Source organism: Muscardinus avellanarius (genome assembly GCF_963383645.1).
Source record: "Muscardinus avellanarius genome assembly, chromosome: 6".
Lineage (NCBI taxonomy): Eukaryota > Metazoa > Chordata > Mammalia > Rodentia > Gliridae > Muscardinus > Muscardinus avellanarius.
Window position 1 is genome coordinate 71,280,528 of NC_137791.1, and position 19,703 is coordinate 71,300,230.

Genomic DNA, 19,703 nt, shown 5'->3' on the forward strand with positions numbered 1-19,703 from the left:
AACAAGAGTAGGAAAACTCTCAGGTACCCACTGCATGTATAGACCAGAGGTTCTCAAGTGTGTCCATGCATCTCAGACTGGGCAAAAGATCCCCCAAATAAGCAATCCTACTCCCTACAAAGCAGGAATCCATGATGCACTGTAATTGGAATAATGACTCTTATTCTTAAGACACTGCCATGCTATCAGTCATATGTCAAATGAAACACATTTCTTTGGGTCAGTACCATAGCATACCAGTCCTTAGCCCAGCTTTGTGGAGAGCAGACAACACTATCTCACTTCTCCTTTTGACTCCCTCTTACAAGTTTCTAGACCATTTTTTTTTTTTTTGTCTTAAGTACTATTACAAGACAGTGAATAAAGGCCCAAAAAAAGAGGAGAAAGAAAAAGCTAGCAGAAAACTTATATTTCCTAACAGCCCTGAAGAAGTTTGGATGTAGTTAGAGGACTGGTAGGAAAAAAATACTAGGTTTTCTTCACTGTGCACCGTGTCTCCCATGATCAAAACAAAGGTTTGGCAAATATAATTAGGTTTTTTGTTTTGGCCATATTGAGGAGCAAACCCAGGGCCTTGCATATGCTAAGAAAGCGCTCCCATTAAACTACATCCCCAGGCCCTACAATTTCTCTAATATTTCAGAAAGCCCAACAAGTCTAAGTTCAACTCCCAAATGAAAATATACAACCCAAGAAAGTTACTATGACATTTATTTATTTATTTGATACTAGGGGGTAAACCCTGGGGCATTCTACATTTGAGCTACACCACCAGCCTTTTAATTTTTTATATTTTAGCTTTTGGGCACTAGGGATGGAATCCAGAGCCATTCTACCTCCAAGCTACAACCCCCAGCCCAATTTTATTTCTTTTTCGGAAACGGTCTCATTAGCCTTGCTAAGTTGCGGAGGCTAGCTTTGAACCTGTGATCTTCCTATCTCAGTCTCCCAAGTACTGGAATTATAAGCATGTACTACCACACTCAACTACCTTTTTGTTTTTTGGAAACAGTTCCCAAGCACTGGGATTACAGGTGTGCACCACTATACCTGGCTCTTATGACTTTTTTTTTTTTTTTTTTGTGGTACTGGGGTTCCTGGAAGCCCTTCTATATCCGGGCTACACTCCAAGACCTATTTTTTTATTTTTGGAAACAGGGTCTCTTAAGCCAGCACTGCTGGCTTCGAACCTGCGCGATCCTTCTGTCTCCGCCTCCCAACCAAGGGGATTACAAGCGTGCGTCACCACACCCAGCGTTATTATGACTTTTTAAATGGAAAAACTAAAGTGTTTGCTTCCCTTCATAATTCACTACTCAAATTTCATCTACCCCAATAAAAATAGTCATTCATTTGCTTTTTCCCATGTGGCACCCCAGTAAGATCCAAAAACATACAAACAGTGTGCTACGGCAAATTTTTCGGCATACGTGCAAAGAAGCCTTAGTTAAGCTCAATAAAACTCATTCTTGATCTTAAATGAGAAAAATGGAAAACTAATACACCTGTCTCAGCCTCCCAAGTATTGAGATTACAAGCACGTGCTACCACACCCAGCTAGGTTAGTGTCTTTCAAACTTTGTTCTCCAGACCATCTAGGGATGCTCACTCCAAATGTAGATTCCGTAATCTGAGCTACTTCAGAGGCTGAGACAGGAAGATTGCACGTTTTAAGCCAGATTCAGAAACTGGTGAGCATCCTGTCTCAAAATAAAAAATTTATAAAAAGGTCTGGGGGTGTTAATTCAGAGATAGAAAACTTGCCTAGCACATAAAAAGCCCTGAGTTCAATCTCCAGTAATGAAAAGAAAAATTCCAGAAATAATTGTGATGATTGCCTTATCTTCAGTTTAATTCACTTATAGATCATTTCAAAATGCCATTGTATGAAAGATGTTGCACTTTACCCAGAATTTTACAAATATGTCTGTGAACTTGTGTGTTTATTTGTGTGTATGTGTATGTGTGAAAGAGAGAGAGAGAGAGAGAGAGAGAGAGAGACAGACAGACAGACAGACAGACAGACAGACAGACAGAGATACTGGGGAATGAACTCAGAGGTGTTCTACTATCAAGCTATACCCCCAGCCCTATTGTATTTTTTATTCTGAAACAAGGTCTCACTAAGTTGTGGAGCATTTCACTAAGTTGCTGAGGCTGGCTACAAACCTATGATCCTCCTGCCTCAGCCTCCTAATACAAGCGTGCACCACAATGTCTGGTTCTGTAAATATTTTTAATGCATCAGTCGCCTAATTGCTGTTATAGCTTAACAGTATATAATAAAAGGTTAGAGAACCAAATGAGCGTTTGTCTTTCAGGGAAGTATGATTAAATACTACTAAATGCTGAAGGGGATATTATGCAAGCAGCAATTTGTATTATGCTGTACAGCTCAACAGGAGTCACTGAAAGAGCTCCATTAAGGTTCACAAAATTTCTGAAATCTAATTAAAGAAGTTGCCTCACAATGTTTTAGAATTCGAAATATGGATGTGTTTTATAGTCAGGTGATTGGTTTAATGCAAAAGTCACAGAATAAATAAAAATAAAATTGTTGCTATAATATTTACTCATTTCCTTTGAATAAAATGGGTAATAAAGATTTCTCCTAAGAATATAGATATTTAAAAGGCCTCCCTTCCAAAAATAACCACACAGTACAAATTTTTTTAGTATGAGAAATTTTTTTTCATCCAGAAAATAAGAAAGCACAAAAGCAAAATAGGTGGGCTACTATTTCATTAATCCCAGAGAATAAAAGGCACAGGAAAATAAGTGGTTTGACTCCATTCTGTAATTAAGAAATAAAATGGGTTCCAAACAGAATATAGAACAAAATCATTCTAGGAAACATACAATGCATATAACAAAATCTGGGAAAACATAGATCTAAATGTTTACAAAGGTTTTCTTTGGATCATAACACTATAAGAAACCAATATATGGTAAGTTAAGTATGATGTAATCGCAATACTTGGGAGGGTGAAACTGGAGAATCACAGATTGGAGGACAGCCTCAGCAACTTAATGAGGCTGTCCTTAACTTAGTGAAACCCTATTTCAAATTTTAAAAAAATAGAGCTGTGGGTATAACTTGGAGGTAGAATGCTCTGCGTTCAACCCCCAGTACCCACACACACACAAAGAGAAAACAATATGACAATATGTTCCTGTATCTTTTCTACAATGAAAAGCTACTCCCTACAAAAAGACATTAAGAGGCTGTTTATCCTGAGAATAAAACTAGGAGAAACTAAATGCAATAGACTAAGAGTAGTTCAAGTTATCTGTGGGTATGGCTCCAGAGTTCAGTAAAGCCCAAATTTTGATCAGAAGGGCTGAACTGTAACCTCAAGGAAATAGAGCCATTTCCACCCAGGTAGTGAACCAACTGTGCTACAATAAATCTGAAGAAAGACTATACTTGTGCAGAGCAAAGTTTTTCCAATGGGTCAAAGTTACTTTCTCAGGTGACCTTCCCACTAAATATCTTTCTGTGATTAAGATGTGCCTTCCTGTGGTATTGGGTATTGAACCCAGGGGCACTCTACCACTAAAATACATCCCCACAGTCCTTTTTATTTTTGAGACAGGGTCTTGCTAAGATGCCCAGACTGTCCTCAAACTTGCAATCCTCCTGCCTCAGACTCTAGAGTAGCAGGAATGACAGGCATGTGCCACTATGCCCCATCCCATGTATTTTTTAATATAGAAACTAAGTATCAGCTCTCTGTGTCAATATTAGGGAACTTAATAAATCCTGTCTTTTTAAATTTATTTTGTGGTACTGGGGATGGAACCCAGGGGCATTCTACCTTTGAGCTACACCCCCAGCCCTCTTTTTCATTCTTTATTTTGAAACAGGGTCTGAGTTCACAAAGGGCCTCACTAAGTAGCTGAGGCTGGCAGCGAACCATCCTCCTGTCTCAGCCTCCTGAATGCTGGGATTACAAGAGTGCACCACCACACCTGGCAAATCATGTTTTTAAATATACATACATTGCTCTTTCATGAGTTGGTTAATGTTAAAACATCTTGTGAAGCTAACCCAAACTTTTGTTCTCTGAAGCTCTGACCCTAGGAGGGTGCACAGAGCAAATGAGCAGGGCCCTCTGGAGATATCACTTCTACCTCTACTGTGCTCTGGATGCACCAGATCACACCTGTGATGTGCAAAGTCTCACATACTTGGATTCACTGAAAATTATGAAGAGGTAAATTCCTTTTAAGTGAGAACAGAAGCTTCCTTGGCAAGAGTTAATAAAAAATACTAAACTTTGTTCTTTGGGGGCAGCTCATGGTAAATCAAAGGCTGAGAAGTTGCAAAAAAGAACAGGAAAGCTTATCTGCCTTATTTCTAATCTGTTGATCACCAGAAAGAAAAGGAATGATTGCTAACAGTAAAACCTAGTGTTTTTTTTTTTTAAATCTTGCTAAAGTAGTATGTTTCATCTTTCTCAAACATTTTTATAATATTATAGTTTGAATAAGAAAAACACTATTCACTCTGTTTAAAGATAAGTATATTAAGCCGGGCATGGTGGTGCACGCTTGTAATCCCCGCGCTTGGGAGGCCGAGACAGGAGGATCACACAGGTTTCAAGCCAGCCTCAGCTACTTAGTGAGGCTCTCAGCAACTTAGTGAGAGCCTGTTTCCAGATAAAATATAAAATGGGTCTGGGAGTATAGCCCAGAGGTAGAAAGCCTCTGGGTTCCACCCCCAGTACCACCCCCCCAAAAAAAGATAAGTATATTAAATATAAGAACTACATATCTGAGATAAAACAAAATGTTTGAACGATAAGATCTTATATCTTAATAAAGCATAGTAAGAATACATCACAATTACATACATAAAACTGTAAGAATTTAGCCAAGAGTGGTGGCGCACGTTTGTAATCCCCATGCTTGGGAGGCTGAAACAGGAATATTGTGAAGGTTCAAAGCCAGCCTGGCTGGCTTAAGAGACCCTCTTTCCAAATAAAAATATGAAATAGGTCTGAGAGGGTAGCCCAGAGGTAGAAGGGCTTCCAGAAACCCCAGTACCACCAAAATAAAAAACCCCTAAAACAAAAAATTGTAAGAATTCCCTACAAGTTTTAAAGAAAGCTACCCTCTGCACAAAACCACAACCAAAAAAAAAAAAAAAAAAAGGGTGGGGGTGTTTCATATGTGAGTTGTAATTTTTTGCTCTACCCCCTTTCACAAATAGTAATTTGGAGCTTAGGGTATACCACAGTGGTAGAACATATGTTTAGCATGGTGAGATCCTGATTGCAATTCCCAGCATGGAAGGAAGGGAATTAAGGAAGAATGGATAGACATACCTGCAATCCCAGTATTTGGGAGACTGAGACAGGAGGATCACAAGGTTCAAGGCCAGCCTCTGAAACTTAGTGAGACTCTCAGCAACCTAGCAAGACCTTAAAAACAAAAAATAAAAAGGGGTGGAAAATGCCCCTGGGTTCAATCAGAGGAAGGGAGGGAGGGAGGAAAAGAAGAAAGAAGAGAATAAAAAAAGATAGAAATTCAGACTGGTGTCTGAATCTCAGTTTACTTTTCCCTAATATTTACCTTGAAGAAAAGTTATAAGAGCCGGGCGTGGTGGTGCACACTTGTAATTCCCCCCCCCACCCCGATTGGGAGGTGGAGACAGGAGGATCATGCAGGTTCGAAGTCAGCTGCGCTGGCTTAAGAGACTCCTCTGTTTTCAAATAAAAAGTATAAAATAGGTCTGGGAGTGTAGCCCAGAGGTAGAAGGGTTTCCAGGAACCCCAGTACCACCAAAAAAAAAAAAAAAATTGAAGTCTGTTGGCCTCTCTGATTTTTAGAGTGACCCACATTCATATTCATATGTGTGTCCTCTCCCTCCCTCCCTCTCCCTCTCCTTCTCCCTCTCTTTCTCTCTTTCTCTCTCATCAGTACTGGGGATTTTGTGGTACTGGGGATTGAATACAGGGGCATTCGACCTCTGAGGTACATACACTCCCATCCGTATATTTTGAAACAGGGTCTCAATAAGTTGCAGAGGGCCTTGCTAAGTAGCTGTGGCCAACTGTGAACCTGGGATCTTCCTGTTTCAGCCTCCCAAGCACTGGGATTACAAGCATGTGCCACCACAACCAGCTCCACATTCTCTCTTGAATGTGTACTTTTTACTTTTCTAATAAATCTGTCTCTGAAAAAAAGAAAGAAAATTGAAGCCTTTAGGAATGAACACTCTAGATTTTATCATCTACATTCAAATGAATTAGTAAGTGTGTTGCTAATAGGAAGGAACTATAGTCTAAATCCCATTAAGGAGGTTAAACTGTAATTAAAGAAAGATAAACTATAATCTATTTAAGTACAATGAATCACAAGTGAACAAGGAAAGGTTATCCTTTCAAGGGGTAACTTGAATAAAATTTTAAAAGGAAGCTCAAAATGACAGAATATCAGTATCTCCAATGAATTCCAGAAAAGGAACCTGACTGCCCCAGGGTCTTAGTCGCTATTAATAGCAAGAAAGGAAAGAAATTCACATTTCTCTTCCTTAAATCCATCTGACCTATCTGTAAGTTAATGATTTTTAATAGACAAAGGCTTCAAAGAGGATTTAGGATTGGTATGAAGTCAAACCCAAGTCTATCAAATCTCACTACCAAGATAAGACCATCCAGACCTTTATAGGTAGTACAACTCAGCACCAACTCCCTGGATTCTGATACCTTATTTCCTTTGTAAAATTTCTAACATTGCTTTGGTTTTGCCCAAAGAATTTTGTACTTAGCTGGGAAGAATTGTGCATGCTAAGGCAGGAGTACTGCTTGGGCCCAAAAGTTCTAGGCCCCGTCTCTCCCTCCCCAATCCCCCCATACATTTATTTATTTTATACTTTAAAAAATGAGAAGCCAGGCATGGTGGCACAGACCTGCAATCTCAACAGGAGGTTCACAGGTTCCAAGCCAGCCTCAGCAACTTAGTGAGGCTTTCAGCAACTAGGGAGACCCTGTTTCAAATTAAAAAAATAAAAAATAAAATCAGTCTGGGGGGTAGCTCAGAGGTAGAATGCCCTGGGTTCAATCCTTGGCACCACAGAAAAGGGGGAAAGGAGAGAAATTTTTGGTTCACCTGGCAGTTCTTTAACATTTCCAATAAAGCAATAGTAATGAGAAGCAGTATTTTCTATTTTCTCTGTCTTGTTCAAAATTTTCCCAAATATCTCATTCTCTGAGCTAAACCTCCAGCCCTTACACATTGTCTTTATCAACCTGCACATCACAATGAACCTGTCAATTCTTAAAAAAGTAGAGCTGCCATAAAGTCTAATTCTGATGGAGCCAAGAACCAAAATGATAACCCTGAACTGTGCAGTCTCTAAGCCTATCTTTGGAAATACTACCTTCTACAAATTCCATACTAGTACACTGTCTTACTAAAATGTGTCTTCAAAACCAATACTCCTGATACTTGCAAAGTCATCTTTGGACATGTGTTTAGTGATGAAAATTTTTAATCCAAAGATGTGTACATCTTGAGGTTAAACATTTTTTGGTGATTTTGCTGTTACAAATGGCACTGAAAAAAAAAATGTTGAGGTGCTCTCTAGTGTCCCTCAACTCAGGAAGGCTGAGGTGTTCCTTGTGAAGAAAATACATGTGCTAGATAAGCTTTATGTAGAAGGCATTAGTGTCAGTGGTGGTGGTGAACGCTTGAAATCCTAGCACTTGGGAGGCTGAGACAGGAGGATCACACAGGTTAGAAGCCAGCCTCAGCAACTTAGTGAGGCTCTCAGCAACTTAATGAGACTGTTTCCAAACAAAGAATAAAAAATTGGGCTGGGGGTGTAGCTTGGAGGTAGAATGCCCCCTGGGTTCCATCCCCAGTACTGGAAAAAAAAAAAAAATTAGCCAGCTGTAATGGTAACTAGATGATCCCAGTCAGGCCTTCCTGCTCTAGAAATTTTTAAATTCTATGACTCCAAAAATAAGATACATACTACATACTTGGGAGGCTGAGACAGGAGGATTGCAAATTTGAGGCCAGCCTCAGTGACTTAGCAAGACTGTGTCTCAAAATAAAATCTTTTATTTAAAAAGGGCTGGGATGAACCAGGCATGATGCCATTTGCCAGTAATCCCAAGACTTGGGAGGCTGAGACAAGAGTATTGCAGGTTCGAGGACAACCTCCACAAGTAGTAAGATTTTCATCAACCTGGCAAAACCTTGTTTCCAAATAAAATTGGGCTGGGGGTGCAGCTCAAAGGTAGAATGCTTCTGGGTTCAATCCCCAATACCACAAAAGGGGGGGCTGGGATGTGGCTCAGTGGTAGAGGGCTTGCCTAGCATACATTGAGGCGGGGGGTTCAATCTCTAGTACCACAAAAGATAGAAAGGAGAAAGGAAGGGAGAGAAAGAAGAAAAGAAGATGTAATAGCTGATAAGTAAAACCATTGTTTGATGTTGCTTAGAAGCTGGGGATGAAAGATATGAACTGACAGAGCTACAGACTAAACAGAGAACACCACAACCTAGGAAGGTTCTATATAATCTCATGATATCCTGGACTGTTGGAATTATGTTATATACTTCCATGGTATCATATACACTTTCAACTTTAAGTGCTCAGCAATAAAAAGAGAGAGAGAAAAAAGGGAAAAAATAACAATGTTAGCAATCTGTCTGCCACTCCATCCAATAAGAGTATCCACCTCACAGGGGCAGTCACAGTTCCCAGGGAAATCTCACTTCTCTAGTGCTTCCTACAGTCTGAGTGGCTCAGTGTTTGACACTATTTGACGTTATTCATTTATATCATCACCTAATCCCCAAACAACTACTTCATCTGATGCTCAAGGGAAGAAGCAGAAACACACACAACAAGGATGACTATACTTGATTTACTTAAAAATGGAAAGTTAGCCTCCACTTCCTAAGGGTACTTTAAGAGCAATTTCTGAGTATACTTGAATTTCACAGTACATACTACCTACAAAACTAAACACTCAAATAAGTTAAGACAATTTTGGTCCAAGGGCTCACAGCTTAACATATCATCAAGTGATGTATACAAAAATTTGTTACCAAATACTTTTGTGTATATGTCTGGGGCGGGATTTACTGGGGATTAAACCCAAGAGCATTCTACCTCTAAGCTTTAGTTGGCCTCAGCCTATTTTATTTATTTTGGTTTGAAACAGAATCTTTCTAAGTTGCTAGAGTCTAGCAAGTTGCTGAGGTTGTGTTTTCTTTAAACCTACTATCACCCTGTCTCAGCCTCCCAAGTACTGGGGTTACAAGCATGTGCCATCATACCAGCTCCAAATACTTTTATGGTACTTTATGTTGACTTAAGTGCTCTCATATCAACTGTATTTCTTAACATATAAAGCATCCAACTAAGGAAGACCAAACACTGTGGTCTCAAGAGTTTTTGAGTAAGACAATTTTGATTCAAATCCCAGGTGTACTATTCAGCTTTTCAGAGCCTTAGTGAAACAAAGACAGTGCACACAACAACAAGGATGAGTTAAGTATCTCACATGCTCAACGTTTCTTATATCATTCCACAGGAAGCAGGGCTATACGCTGGCATACTCAAACGGTGCTCAACTCCCAGCTCTTTGCTTAGAAGTTCCAAGGATGTAATTCAGCATGCCCCCCCCGCCAGGAGGTGGTAGGGATTGAGCCCAGGGGTATTCTACCTCTAAGCTATATCCCCAGCCCTATTTTTTTCTTTTTTATTTTGAAACAGGGTCTCACTAGGCTGATGAGTTTCATTATTTACTGAGGCTGTCCTCCAACCTGAGTCTCCTGTCTCAGCCTCCCAAGTACTAGAATTACAGGTGTGCACTACTACGCCTGGCTGAGCATCTCTTTTAAAAGTGTTCATCCAGACACAATGGCACACGCGTCATCTCAGTACTTGGGAGGCTGAGGCAGGACAATCTCAGGTTCAAGGTCAGCACCAGCAACTTAGTGAGGCCCTCAGCAACTCTTTGCAAGATCCTATTTCAAAATAAAAAACAAAACAGGCAATTTAGCAAGACCCTGTTTCTAAACAAAAACTTTTTTTTTTTTGGCAGTACTAGAGATGGAACCCAGGGGCATTCTACCTGAGTGACACCCTCAGCCCTATTGTTTTAATTCTTTATTTTGAAACAAGGTCTCACTGGGTTGCAAAGGACCTCACTAAGTTGCTGGGGCTGTCCACGAACTGCAATCCTCCTGTCTCAGCCTCCCAAATGCTGGAATTATAAGCAGGCACCAGTTATTTGGTTCTTTTTGCTAGGCAGCAGTCCACTGTAGGGATGTACTACAGTTAGTCTCTCCACCCATCTAAAAATGATGTGCATTTGGTTTGTTTCTAGGTTTTATTAGGTATAAAGCTCCCATGAAGATTCATGTTCAGGTCTTGTGTGGACATGTACTTTTATTTCTCTTGGTAAAACCTAGGAATGGAACTTCTGCACCCTATGATAAATATACGTTTAACTTTCTAAGAATCCACCAAACTGGATTTTCAAAGTGGTTCTACCATTTTGCTTTATCCATAGCAATTCAGGGGAGTTTCTGTGGCTCTGTACCTCACCAAAAAGTGCTATTGCCAGTCTTCATTATTATATTTAACTGGAATACATAACTGCTATAAGTACAGTTAATATAAAAAGGTGTGGGAACAGACACAACGGGCTCTCCCTAAGTATATAATTCAACTGGGGGAGAAGCATGCAACTGTACAATACAGAAGTATCTTGCTGCAGAGGCTGAGCTACTAGTGGAACTAGCCAGTAATTCAGTGTGGAGAGCATCAATTAACTTGTCAAATCACTCTCACAGAAGCTGTGTAAGAATTTCAAATGCAGTTGACTGGGCATTCTAAAAGACCTAATCTGTTTTCCACAGAATAAGAAGATATATTGTGTGGCTGAGGAAGGCCAACTAGAAACAATCACACAGCACTCTTCAAATGAGCTCTTAAATATTTACAAGCTCAAAAATATAGAAGCATGGAGAAGAAAGTCAACTTACCATCTTTTCAAACTAATTACAAATTATTTTAGAATTATATTAACTTATATGATTTCATAGTAAAATATCTGCCCATTTCAGATATTCCCTGGGAGTATTTAAGATGGTGTATGGAAGCCAGGTGTGGTGGCACACGCTTGTAATCCCTGCACTTGGAAGGCACAGACAGGAGGATCGCGCAGGTTCGAAGCCAGCCTTGCTGACTTAATAGACCCTGTTTTCAAATAAAATATAAAATAAGCCGGGCGTGGTGGTGCACGCTTGTAATTCCTGCGCTTGGGAGGCTGAGACAGACGGATCGCATGGGTTCGAAGCCAGCCTCAGCTACTTAGTGAGGCTTTCAGCAACTCAGTGAGACCCTGTTTCAAAAAAAAAGGTCTGGGAGTATAGCCTGGAGGTAGAAAGCCTCTGGGTTCCACCCCCAGTGCCACCAAAAAGTAAATAAATAAATAAATTAATTAATTAATTAATTAAATAAGTCTGGGAGTGTAGTCCGGAGGTAGAAGGCCCCTGGGTTCCATCCCCAGTACCACCACCAAAAAAAAAAAAAAAAAAAAAAAAAAAGATGGTGTGTGGAACATAAGGTATATACCTTCAGTTAGTGTTCTCTTCTCTCCCCCACACCTCTCTAAAAAACTATCTTTTAGCTAGACATGGTGGTACATGCTTATAATCCCAGTACTTGGGAAACTGAGACAGGAGGATCACAGGTTTGCAGCCAGCCTCAGCTACTTAAGTGAGGCCCTTTGCAACTTTGTGAGACCGTTTCAAAACAAGGAATAAAAAATAGGGCTGGGTGTGTAGCTCAAAGGTAGAATGGCCCTGGGTTCAATCCCCAATACCACATACACATAAAAACTATCCTTTAAAGATTCCTAAATTATTCTTTTGTACCCTGCCTGAAACTTGTAAAGAGTCTGATGTCAAACTTAAAATGATTTACTTAGGTCACCAGGCTCACCCTCCCCCTTTTCAGATTTCAGAATACACCTGTACAAGAATTCTAAGCAGCAGTTCATAAATTCATCTAGCAACCTGGGCTTGGTGGTGAATGCCAATCATCCCAGTACTTGAGAGGCTGAGACAGGAGGATTGCAGGTTCCAGGACAGCCTCAGCAATTTAGCAAGACCTTGTTTCCAAATAAAAAATAAAATACGACTGAATATAGCCTGCAGGTAGAATGCCTCTGGTTCCACCCCCAGTAGCACAAAAATATATAAACAAACAAATACGTAAATTCATCTAGCAGAAGACACAGTGTAAGGTTATTCCGCCGGGGTGTGCTTGTAATCCCAGCATTTGGGAGGCTGAGGCTGAAGGATAGAAGTTTGAGGACAGGCTCAGCTACTTGCAACTCTGTGAGACCCTGTTTTAAAATAAAGAATAAAAAATTGGGCTGAGGTGTAGCTCAGAGATAGAATGTCCCTGTATTCCATCCCCAATACTCCAAAAATAAGTAAATAAATAAGAGAGAAAAATTAAAAAGGCCTGAGAGTGTAGCTAGGAGGTAGAATACATCTGGGTTCAATCCCCAGTACCTCCCCACACATCCGCAAAAGGTGTCTTATCCCCCAAATCAAGTTTCTGAAAATGGCACATATCTAATGCCATATGGATCCTCTTCTGTCATTACCCCCAGTCTTCTGAGGGTCAGAATGCAGCTAGTGAGCCTTGAACTATACACGATAAAAATTTGGAACCCTTTTTTATTTCTTTTTTTTGTCATACTGGGGATGGAACCCAGAAACATCCTACCTCAGAACTACAACCCCAGCCCTATTTTTTAATTCTTTATTTTGAAACAAGGTATCACTGAGTTGCAAAGGACTTCACTAAGTAGCTGAAGCTATCTTCAAACCTTGATCCTCCTGTCTCAGCCTCCCACATACTGGGATTACAAGCGTGGGCCACCACCCCAGGCTAGGAACCCTTTTTTCTATGAAAATCAATAAAGCAGATATTCTGTCACAAGAAAAAAGGAGGTTGACACAATTATCAACATTTAGGAAATCCTGTAAATTTCCGCAGAGGCCTCTGGTATGATTTAAAAATTGAAGAAAATGCCCAACTAGATTTCTTCAGAACCTTTGCTAAGATGTCAAAAGTACTGTGGTTCTTCTGAAAAACTTGAAGTCGTTGTTAAATTTGGAGTCCTACGTATATATGGATTTTATGATAACCTACATCTAGAAAAATCACTCTTCACTGGTACTTTTTAAAAAATAAAATTTAAAGCTCAGATTTCAGCTGGGCCTAGTGTCACACCTGTAACCTCAGTACTTAAAAGGCTGAAACAGGACATAGGTTCCAGAGTAGAGTAGCCTCAGCAATTCAGTAAGATTCAACAACCTAGTGAGATACTGTTTCAAAACCAAAAAATAACGGGGCTGGGGGTGGGGGGGCTCAGAATTAGAAAACCCTGGGTTCAATCCCCAATACCACACCCCCACCCGAAAAAATAAAAGTTAAAAATTAAAAGATTAGGCTGCTCAGTTTCTTGGACGATGGGAGTTTTCCGACAGTATATCTTGGTTAGCTTCCTCTAGCTTAACACTAGTATCTGAAATGAAAAATTTTCAATCTCTGGGAGCCAAATATAGAGAAGACCCGAGGAACTCTTTCAAAAATTATACTAACATTTGGTATTTTTTTCTAACAGATGACTAAAATACATATAAGAAAGAAGGCTGACAATGCAAAGTCGTCAGTCCGTGAATTGCACGTACACGAGAACTGGTTAACAGGACGCACGCTTCCAATAAAAGCTTCCCGTTTCCACGGGTATCTGAGAATCACGAGCGGAATCCACACGCGCCCTATAGCTCAATCGTCAGTGCTGAGGCCCACAGGCCCCGTCGAGTTTAAAATTACCAAGTGCCGTCCGCCGGTGGGAAGGGCGACGGGCAGCTCCGGCCGCACAGCTCCGGGTGCACAAGCCTCCCGCCTTCCGTGTGTCCAGGAGGCCGGCAGAGCCCCGGCCCCCGCCCGCCCGGCGACCGCCTCCATCGGCCGTCCGCACCCCGAGAGGACGCGCCGGGAGGAGCGCCGCAGCCCCGGGGCCGCGCGGCTGCCACCCCCGCGCGGACGGCGCCGCCTAAACGCGCCTTCGGTGGGCGCAGGCCACTTCCCCGCTCCCGGCCGCCCTCACCTTCACGAAACCAATCGGGGTAGTGGTACCTTCGATATCTAACAGGATCACGCTGACCTCGGCGGGCACCGAGAGCACCACCATGGCCCGGCCGGACGCTGCGACGCGAGGGAAGGGGCTGCGGGCGGCGGCGCGGGGGCCGAGGGCTGCGGCGCACCACGTGGGGCCCCGACCGCGCAGGCTCCGCGGGCGGGGGGCGGGGCGCGCGCTCCCATTGGCCGCCGGCGCCTCGAACGCGGCCCGTCAAAACGGGCCTCGCGTGGGCGGGAACAAAGGCGCGAACGCGGGAGCCGGCGCGCGCGCCCGCCCGCAGGCTGGCCAAGCGGGCGGGAGCGGCCCGGGGCACGTGCAGAGGAGCCCCGCGAGGGGCGCGCCGGGGACGTGAGTGCCCCTCGCCCTCCCCGCCCCCGGCCGCGGCTCCCGCACAGCCACAGCGACCCGCCAGGCCCCGCCGCCGTAGGGGAGGCGAGGCGGGCCGGCCGGCGGGGAGCCGGGGCGCCCCCGGCCTGCGCGCTCCCGCCTCCTGCTCGGCGGGTCCCAGCCCGCGCGAGGGCAGAACACGCGTGCGCGCGGCGAGCGAGCGCGCGCCCGGCCCCAGCCGCCAGCGCGGGGCGCAGTCCGCCTCTTTCGGGAGCAGCCCGGCCTCGGCGCTAATCGATAGCAGCCGCCGCCTCCGCCGCGCCGCACTGGGGATCGAGGGCGCCAAAGGGCGGGCTGATGGCGCTTTGCTAGGAGTGGGCCGGACCGGACGCCAGAGACAAAGGCTCTCAAGGCAAGAAGGACTGTGGCCAGCGACGGCGCTGCTCGGGACTTCCGACCCCAGGACTTTCCGCCCCGGCGTTTTTCTCATCTGACTCTTCTCATCCCAGGCCCGCGTCCCCGGGAGGGCCGCGATGGAGGTCCCGCCCCGGCTCTCCCATGTGCCGCCGCCATTGTTCCCCTCCGCTCCCGCTACTCTAGCCTCCCGCAGCATCTCCCATTGGCGGCCGCGGGCCCCGCGGCAGCTCGCCCCGCTCCTCCCTTCGCTCGCGGCCGGCTCCGCCCGGCAGGGGGCGCGCCGGACCCCGCGCCACGTCACCGCCCAGCAGCCCTCCCGATTGGCGGGCGGGGCAGCTATAAAGGGAGGGCGCAGGCGGCGCCCGGATCTCTTCCGCCGCCATTTTAAATCCAGCTCCATACAACGCTCCGCCGCCGCTGCTGCCGGGACCCGGACTGCGCGCCAGCACACCCCTGCCGACAGCTCCGCCGCCATGGAGGACATGAACGAGTACAGCAACATAGAAGAGTTCGCAGAGGGATCCAAGATCAACGCGAGCAAGAACCAGCAGGATGACGGGTACCGCACGCTTGCCCCCTCCCCCGGCGCGCCGCACGCGCCCCTCGGGAGCCGCGCGCTGGCCCCGTCCTGGTCCCGAGTAACTTCTCCGCGTGCTCACGGGGCCCCTCCAGCCCGGGAGGACGGGGAAAGTGAGACGGAGGCGGCGACTCGAGAGGCCCGCGGAGGGTGGGGGAAGGGCAGAGGGGTTGGAGGAGGAGGGCGGCGGCGGCTTCGGTGTCCCGAGTGCGCAGGCGCCGCGTGGGGCTGGAGGGGGAGGGGCCGGCCTCGCTGCGCCACATGCTGCAGCTGCCGCCGCCTCTTCATTGTGTCTGTTACTGTTCCACGCGGCTTTGCTGGGGAGAGTTTGGGAAACTCTTGGTTGGAGCACTGTTGAGCGACCAAAGCATTGTGATGAGTTCTTTAGTTGGGAGTTTGGCTTGACAGCTCAGGACTAGAGTAGACGAAAGTTGCGCGAGGGATGTTTAGGAAGTTGGCGCGCTGACACCCCCTCCCCCAATCTGGATAGAACCTTGGCCAGATCTTACGGGCCTGTCTTAAGTTTTGCTTGCATGACGTTGCGTGGAAAGCACTCTTACCTCTTGTTTAGAGTAAGTGACCCTGGATGGAATCTTGAGATGTTTTTGTGGTCTGTTGTTGACAGTCTGTAGAGGTATATTAAGTTTCTTGCACTGAGTAAGTTTCTCTGCTTATTTCACAGTGTAATTCCAGGAGTGAAGTAGGCGTATAAGTTACTGCTAAACTTAAAAAAACACTTTTATTTCTAGTAAAATGTTTATTGGAGGCTTGAGCTGGGATACAAGCAAGAAAGATCTGACTGAATATTTGTCTCGATTTGGGGAAGTTGTAGACTGCACAATTAAAACAGATCCAGTCACTGGAAGATCAAGAGGATTTGGTTTTGTGCTTTTCAAAGATGCTGCTAGTGTTGATAAGGTAGGAAAATGTTTTGCATTGAGTCTCTTGTGACTTTTACAATCGATCTGGGTTTGTATATTGCTGTCAATTAAATAAATTTATCTTCTAGGTTTTGGAACTGAAAGAACATAAACTGGATGGCAAATTGATAGACCCCAAAAGGGCCAAAGCTTTAAAAGGGAAAGAGCCCCCTAAAAAGGTTTTTGTGGGTGGATTAAGCCCGGATACATCTGAAGAGCAAATTAAAGAATATTTTGGAGCCTTTGGAGAGGTGCGCTGTGAATGTTTACAAGTATCTTATATTGGGCATGTTCTTAAAAATATTCATCTAATTGTTGCGTTCTAGGTTATAACAAAAGTAAACGTCAAGTTTATTTTGGCCAAAACCCAGATACTTTGATGTAATCAGTGTTTTGACTGGGTTCAAAATGCTGTTGAATGATGTTTTTCTTTTAGGTTAATCAGATTAGAGTTTGCTATTCTAAAACCCTTAGATAGGTTTTGTTTTGTTTTGTTTTTTTACTATTTATTGGCTGATCTTGAGTGCCATCTTGATTACAGATTGAAAATATTGAACTTCCCATGGATACAAAAACAAATGAAAGAAGAGGATTTTGCTTTATCACATATACAGATGAAGAGCCAGTAAAGAAATTGTTAGAAAGCAGATACCATCAAATTGGTTCTGGGAAGGTAAAGCCATTTGATTATATTTTATAAAAAGCAGAGAGTTTTTGTTTCTTGGTAAGATAATCTTGAGAATAGAAGGTTTGGTGTTAGAACTTTAGTGAAAACTATTTGTGTTTTTTAAATTTGTTTAGTGTGAAATCAAAGTTGCACAACCCAAAGAGGTATATAGGCAACAACAGCAACAACAAAAAGGAGGAAGAGGTGCTGCAGCTGGTGGAAGAGGTGGTACTAGGGGTCGAGGCCGAGGTGAGAATTCTCGGGAAATGGCTTGAATGGCCTAAACTGTATACTGCAAAGAAGACAAAGCCCATAAGGAAGCAAAGCTAATTTAATTTTAAAACTATACCAATGTGGGGAAATGATGGGAGAGAAGGGAGGTGCTTTTTTTTTTTTTTTTTTTCTATAATCTTAGTTTCACCTGAACTAATGGCCACTTTAACAGTGTCATCACTGGTAGGGGAATAGCACTGCTTGACACACCATGGCGTGATAGGTTTTTTAGGCAGACATCCTTGTTTTAAGAACAACTTATCCATTATCAGTTTTAATGGAAGGTGTAATGGCTTTCCATTAAACTTAGGAAACTTGATTCCAGCACAATTGGACTTTCTGCCCCCTTATAACAAGAAAAATTACTTTCTAGAATAGATAAGCAGTACCTACGTCCATTCTGCCTTTTTAAATTTGCAGAGTGAGGGACAAGAACATTTTGTGTCATGATTGGGGGTCAGAAGTTGTTTCCTAACAATCATTGTGCATTGTTACAGGTCAGGGCCAAAACTGGAACCAAGGATTTAATAACTATTATGATCAAGGATATGGAAATTACAATAGTGCCTATGGTGGTGATCAAAACTATAGTGGCTATGGCGGATATGATTATACTGGGTATAACTATGGGAACTATGGATATGGACAGGGATATGCAGACTACAGTGGTAAGAATATTTAACTTAATTTCATAAACAATGGTATTAAAATTCAATGTTGGGTACATTCTTATTCTGAAGTTGTGTATGGGTTTTCTATTTATCATTTTAAGTTTTTGAAGTATATTCTATTCATAAGGTACTTAAAGTAACAGTATGGCAATATTATAAAATATTAGGATGTATGATTTATGACTAGTTTATAGTGACTAATTCTGATATTTCGCATGCAAAGTTTTACACATTTGATAATTTTTTTGTGAATCAAATTTCATAGAAATTTTAGTAAATTTGTATTCTTTCAAAATAGGTCAACAAAGCACTTACGGCAAAGCATCTCGAGGGGGTGGCAATCACCAAAATAATTACCAGCCATACTAAAGGAGGACATTGGAGAAAACAGGTGTGTATAAGAATGCAAGAAACAGTAGAAATGTCTAATATAATTTAAAGATCAATAGACAAATAATAAAGTAAAAACAAAATATGTAGCCTGTTTTTACTAAATTGTTAATTTTTTATTGCTTTATAAGCCTGTTTTGCCTAAAGTGTCTATAGATCTTTAACTTTAAAGTCTTACCTCACCTTTTTTAGTACTACAGAAAAACTTAAGAGTTTTTCTGTTTGCTTTGTGTACCAGGAGGTCTAGAGGAATAATTAAACATTTTTAGAACTATTAACAGGTAAAGTACTGAAATGGGTACAACTTAAGGAAAACAAGAATGTTGTCTTCTAACTCTGACATTATACCTTGTTTGTACCCGCCAGCGGGAACTTCATTGCAGGCCGTGTGTCACCCTGACCACGTCTATCTCTGGGGGTCGCACGTTGCGGGCAGAGCGCAAGGCATACACCAGAAAACGCTGTCCTGTGGTATGGTCTCTTCCAACTTCATGTACCAGCGTAAAGATTAAAGTGGAAAACTTCAGACTTTGGCTTCTTTTTTAATCTTTTGGAGATTAAGTGTCTAAACTTAACTTAAATGGTTTTTTACAGGAGTTAAAGTACATAAATGCCTTTTTACAGCTTAATCATTTTGGTCTTCTGTTTAGTGTTGTATTTCAATTGTGGAGCCTCATTTTAAGTGTTCATTCTTTAAGATTTAATGCTTGCTTTTTCTTTTTATAGCTAATAGTGAAATCTACAAACCAAAACAAGAACTTTTAAATCTGGGATATAAGTTAAAGATCACATGCACAAAGCAATTTTTCTTGTAATAAACCCATTGGAGGTTCACATTTGTGATAGCATTTTATTTGGCTTACTAGAGATGCTTCTAGTAGGCCTTAAATCTAACTTGTGAATATGGGAAGATTATATTCCCAGATTCTTTTCTGAGTAGCTTTGAATTTAATATCATTTTGGGAACTCCAAGGTGAGTTTATCAATTACCCAAATTGCATTTTGCCAGTAAATATGCATGTGATCTTTAATTATTGAAGAATAAAGTGAGGACTTAAAACAATTCATGAAAATGGACCTTTGAAAGGTTGTCAGAGTTGCATAGATCTAATTGTTGTTTTGTTTTTGTTTTTAGGAGATGCTAAAGAAAACCATCTTGCAGGATGACATTGAAGATTGGTCTTCTGTTGATCTAAGATGATTATTTTGTAAAAGACTTTCTACTGTACAAGACACAACTGTCCAACTGTATATAGCTGCCAT

General features: G+C 42.7%; 2 protein-coding genes across 3 annotated transcripts in view; one reads left to right on the forward strand and one right to left on the reverse strand.

Moving 5' to 3' along the window:
• ENOPH1 (enolase-phosphatase 1) overlaps positions 1-14,249 on the reverse strand; it is a gene marked incomplete at both ends in the record, with an annotated part of 39,111 nt that extends 24,862 nt beyond the window's left edge. Inside the window, one exon of the mRNA XM_080697338.1 lies at positions 14,166-14,249. Within this exon, the coding sequence (XP_080553464.1) occupies positions 14,166-14,249 (84 nt within the window). The remainder of the gene's footprint in view (positions 1-14,165) is intronic.
• An 809-nt stretch (positions 14,250-15,058) lies between these two features.
• Positions 15,059-18,419, forward strand: HNRNPDL (heterogeneous nuclear ribonucleoprotein D like; the record flags this gene model as incomplete). Of its 2 annotated transcripts, XM_080697450.1 has the most annotated exons (7): positions 15,059-15,501; positions 16,269-16,437; positions 16,529-16,690; positions 16,981-17,112; positions 17,241-17,355; positions 17,877-18,047; positions 18,349-18,419. In XM_080697450.1, the coding sequence occupies 7 exons, from the start codon at positions 15,059-15,061 to the stop codon at positions 18,417-18,419; spliced, it is 1,263 nt and encodes a 420-aa protein (XP_080553576.1). The 2 variants fall into 2 exon arrangements, with proteins under 2 accessions (XP_080553576.1, XP_080553577.1); XM_080697451.1 differs by lacking the exon at positions 17,877-18,047.
• Between the last annotated feature and the right edge of the window lie 1,284 nt (positions 18,420-19,703).